The sequence below is a fragment of the Buceros rhinoceros genome, unplaced genomic scaffold (genome assembly GCF_000710305.1).
Source record: "Buceros rhinoceros silvestris isolate BGI_N320 unplaced genomic scaffold, ASM71030v1 scaffold20012, whole genome shotgun sequence".
Taxonomy (NCBI): domain Eukaryota; kingdom Metazoa; phylum Chordata; class Aves; order Bucerotiformes; family Bucerotidae; genus Buceros; species Buceros rhinoceros.
Window position 1 is genome coordinate 30,805 of NW_010400961.1, and position 4,633 is coordinate 35,437.

The 4,633-nt window shown below is 43.8% G+C and overlaps 1 protein-coding gene across 1 annotated transcript in view; it reads right to left on the minus strand.

The window, feature by feature from the left end:
* LOC104489906 (interleukin-7-like) overlaps window positions 1-4,598 on the minus strand; it is a 9,919-nt gene extending 5,321 nt beyond the window's left edge. Inside the window, exons 1-3 of the mRNA XM_010132115.1 lie at window positions 4,363-4,598; window positions 2,983-3,134; window positions 1,829-1,971 (exon numbers count right to left, since the gene is read on the minus strand). Of these exons, the coding sequence (XP_010130417.1) occupies window positions 1,829-1,971; window positions 2,983-3,134; window positions 4,363-4,598 (531 nt within the window). The remainder of the gene's footprint in view (window positions 1-1,828; window positions 1,972-2,982; window positions 3,135-4,362) is intronic.
* Window positions 4,599-4,633: the final 35 nt, after the last annotated feature.

Sequence of the window (4,633 nt, forward strand, 5' to 3'; positions counted from 1 at the left end):
GGCCGGGCCCGTCGGGCCGCCGCTTTCCTCAGCAAGGCGCTGCCGTCGTGAGAGACCAGCCCGGGAACCACGTGCTGCGGGGGATCGGAGCCCCCCCTCGTCGCAACTGAGGAGCCACGCCTGAAAAACTGACTGACCTGTTTTTGCCGGAAAAGTCGCCGTGCTGCCTCGGCACGCCGCATCGGAGCCCTGCCGAGCCGGGTCCGGACTGCCCGCGCGCCCGAGAGCTGTTTGCTTTTGCTTTGCTTCATTCCACACTAGAGACTGGTAGGACTTTGTGCCAATTCCACTCCATCCTGCGCTGCCGGGTAATTCGTAACTGCGCGGGTCTCTGTGTGCTGCTCACGCGGCAGAACCACGTGGCTGCCACCATCTCGGATCGCTGCCGCGGTCCGTGTTTGCCTTCGGTTTAACCCTCGCCTTCCCCAAACCCTCAATACCTCACTGTTTTCCTTTGTATTTAATATATATTTGTTTGTAGTGTTATTAAAGTTTGTTTCTGTTTTCCAAAAAGCGTTTTAGAGGTCTCACTAATTCTTTTCTCCCTTCCCCTATTCCTGTTGGAATGGGGGAAGGTGTTATCGTCATCGGACCTTGGTTTTTACCTCGGCCAAACCAGTGACAGTCAGCTATCTTATAACCGCTCACGAAGAGGTTTACTTTTGTTCCTGTAACAAGAACAAAACACTTGTCTTTGTCAGAAATAAGATGACAAACTAAAGGGGCTACTTATCTGTTCTAATATGGCCTGTATTTTCCCAAATATTTTCCCCAGCTTTGTTGAGGATAAGGACATTTATCTATGGAGAAGTACCCTTCTCTTCATAATCTGAACAAAGACAACATGATCAGAAAGTTTTTGAAATTTTAAATGATTATTCCCATGACCCTAAAGGTATTTTGTTTCCAGATGAGGGCTGATGTGTCTTGGTAGAGAAAGGCTGGAAACCAGTGGCATAAAGCTTTGAAGCATGGTGGTGGATTGTAAGTGTGAAGAAATACAATGGCTCCTGATTTCACCTTGGGAAAAGCACTGTACATCACTTGTATTGCATGCAAATAGATCTTAAGACTGCAACAGAATGATGAGATTCTTAGTGAAAAACTGTCAGAAAAAAAGTCCCATTTTCACAGAAATGCCTCTGCTAATCCAACTGTGGAACATGCCTTCTCCCATGAAAAATGTTCTTGACAGAAGGATTTAATTGCTAATAATTCAGGATGAGGAGTTGGAAGGTAGCTTTTAGGCATGGATTGGGAAACTGTTCTGACACTGTTTTGGAAATATGGCTGATAAAGCCATAACGGAGGAGATTTACAATGGAAAAAGTTAAGTTTTTCTCCGCTGTCATCTAGAAAAGTTCATTCTTTGTTGGCTAAATGAGACAAATCAATAGGTAAAATACAAAGAACCTTCTGTTGTATGAATTTTATGCCTGTGTGTATATGCATTCAATGGACAACATAAAACTTCAGTCAAGAAGTCTACAATTAGTAGGAGGTATTAGTGCCGGTTGTGTAATGCTTCCTTCTCTTGCTAAGAAGATATAAGCAGAAGTCATAATGAAATAACTTCAGGAAAGAGTACTTTTTAATGTAATATATTACACTATTCAGGGCCAAATGGTACACGTGTCTAACTACACGGTGCACAGGAAAAAATACCTGCAACACAGTACTTGTAAATGCAAACAGGTTGCATCCACAGATTTCAGAGATTTTAAAAGAGACTGAACTGTTGCCACCATTCCAGGATAATGGGTGAGTATTATTTGCTATCATCTAAAAATAATCAACACTTTCTGAAAGCCCAAGAGCTATTACCTACCAGCTCATCGATGTCGTGGCTTAGTATATTCTCATACTTCATACGGATTTCAGTTGTTTTATTTCCCATTGCACAACTAGACGAATTCACTGGACACAGAACAAGGAGCAGTGGCAGTACCCGAAAGATAGATCTGAAAAAGGCTGGATTACAACAACAGCAGTTAAGTACACGTTAAATGCCATAGAGTGTATGCTGCATTAACAAATACATCCTGTCATCTCGTACAATTGTTTAAAAGTACAACAAAATTACTTGTGCCTTGAGTGAAGGCTTCAGCTCCGGATTAAGACACTATTTGAGTGTCTGCACTCCCTCATACTGAAGGATGATTCAGCCAGCATGGTTAAGAGCCTACAGCTATTGAGCTGACCAGCCACGTGGTGCCTACTTGGGCTGAATTAAGCTCCCAGCTTCGCTGCAAGTGTTGACGAGGTCTCTCCATTGACCATGACTGGACTGTGACTGCCCAAGTACATACGTTGACAAGTGTCTTAGTCAAACAGGTGTAGATATTAAAGTGTCTTAATCTGCAGCTGAATCTCATTCTAACTGACCATTTTTCGTATGATAAATTCTACAAATGTCAATGAACACATCTTTATGTCGAAAGTGTGTTTGGACATGTTTTTGGGATGACCAAATATACACCAGTGGCCATAACATGAGATAAAACAGCAACACACCCTTCTCTGCAAGATTTTTGCAATCTTTTGGAGCAAATATCACTGCCCCCCCACTTTGTTTCTCCCTTCAGTGGCCCAGCTTGCTCTGCTCAGACCCCTGGTCTTCTGTCCTTGCATGGCATCCAGGAAAATATGAGTTCTGTAGGGATGGGCAGAAAGAAAAAAACCAAAATATCAAAAGAGCTTGAAGGGGTAGACAGGATAACTGGAGGCTGCAGGGAACCATTCCGATGCTGGGAATGAAGCAGACTGGGTACAAGGCAGTATCAGGAACAGGAAGCTCATACTGGACTCTGGCCTACAACCAGACTGGCTAGGATGATGCTTAAATGGAAGGGTTTGGAAAAAAACAGAGCTAGAAATTTAGCTTGGAGGATTAGCAAAGATTGCAGCAGGTTCCTGGTCTCATATGAGTTGTTTCTACCCATCTCTGCTACTCAGCAAGAACAACCACCACATACAGCGTACCTGTGGGGTTGCAGCCAGGAAAGGCAGAAGGGATGCCCTTTGCCTCCTCCCTGGCAAGGATGGGAGCATTGGGTACAGCCAGTCCAGTACTCAGAGCTGGGCATCTCTGGACTTGGGTGTCGCTAGCAAACCCCAGCCTCAGAGAGAAGTAACTAAGAAGAAAGCAATGACACTTGACCATAATGTTTTCTGAGCCATTTAACCTCCACAATGCAAGAACCGCAGTCACACCATGTGCCCCATCTGCCATTCAGAGAAGCACAATCCCTCACAGCCTGTCCCAGCAGACTCCCACTGCACACTGCTGTGTCAAAGCAGAGCACATACCACTTTTCCTGACTACTGAAACCTTTTTTTCCTGATGGATTAGTTGTGAACATGCTATCACGTACACCTAGAAACATTCCTAGAAACAGGACTGGAGCATTTTTACCTCTACATGCTGAATTCCAGAATTCTCTCTCTGCCAAGCTGCCTGCCCAATTTTAATGGGAAATTTCATGGCCTGAAAGCCAAATTTATAACCTTTTCATATACTGATCAACCAAGGTCTATTAATAGCTCAAAAAATCTAGCCTGAAGAGCTAAATGGATCCTAAATGGATGCTGTACGTGGTAAACGAAAAACCTAGTCAGCACCTGACTTCCACAGAGCTTTCTTTGTAAATCTCTATGCTAACTACATCTGAGCAAAGCTAATTGTGAGTTTGTAGGACTGAGATTTAATATTTAAAAGAAGTTTTTTTAAAAAAAAAAAGGCAAGAAGTCAACTGCAGGACAACATTTTGCCAATATACCACGGCACCTCTTGATTCCAGCGCAAAAAAAAAAAACAAAACCAAAACCCAAACCTGCAGCTCTTGTTTCCAAATAACAGTGATACAAGCAACTTGGATACACTGCTTCAAAAGACAAAATAACCATCTTCTAAATTAAAATGCATCTAACAGACTCCACCACTCAAAACTTGGTTTGTCCAGCAACCAGCAGATGTAATAGCTCGAAACTGCAAAGTTAATTTTTTAATTTTTATTTTCTCTGTATTGTACAGATTGTGAATCTTTTTTAAATGAGGAAATTACAGCATCAAAGCAAGTAATTCTGAAAGAGATGCTGCACACTCATGAAGAAGTCCCTTGACCCTTCGCAGGATCATGATGAAAGCTGTTCAAATGTTCTTAAGCGAGTACTCCGGAACTCACCAGACAAGAGTCATAAAAAGTTCCAGGAACTTTGGACTGAAAATGGAAAGATATTTTCTTAAAGTTCAGTAACTTCAAAAGAAGAGGAATCCATAGCACTCCATATGGCCACCACTTCAAAAGAAAGGGAGACTGTTTTGCTGGTAATACCTCATCCTTTCAGTATACTTCCCGAAACTTGTAAGTCGTATCTGGAAAGCCCCCAAAAATTCTCCGAGAAAAGCCAGGAAGAATTAGCATTCCAGTATTTCCAAGTGTGAAAAGCCCCTCTTGTTTTTCTGAGTTAAAAATCCCCTCCTGCGCAAGCGGCATGGCAGTGGCATGTGCCTGCGGTTCGTTCCCGGCCGGAACCCGCGGGCTCCCTGCAGCAGCCTGCCCGCGGGGCCACCCGGCCCCTGGGCAAACCACCCGCATCTGCGCGGGCAGCACCCTCTGCCCCTGCCCGTCCC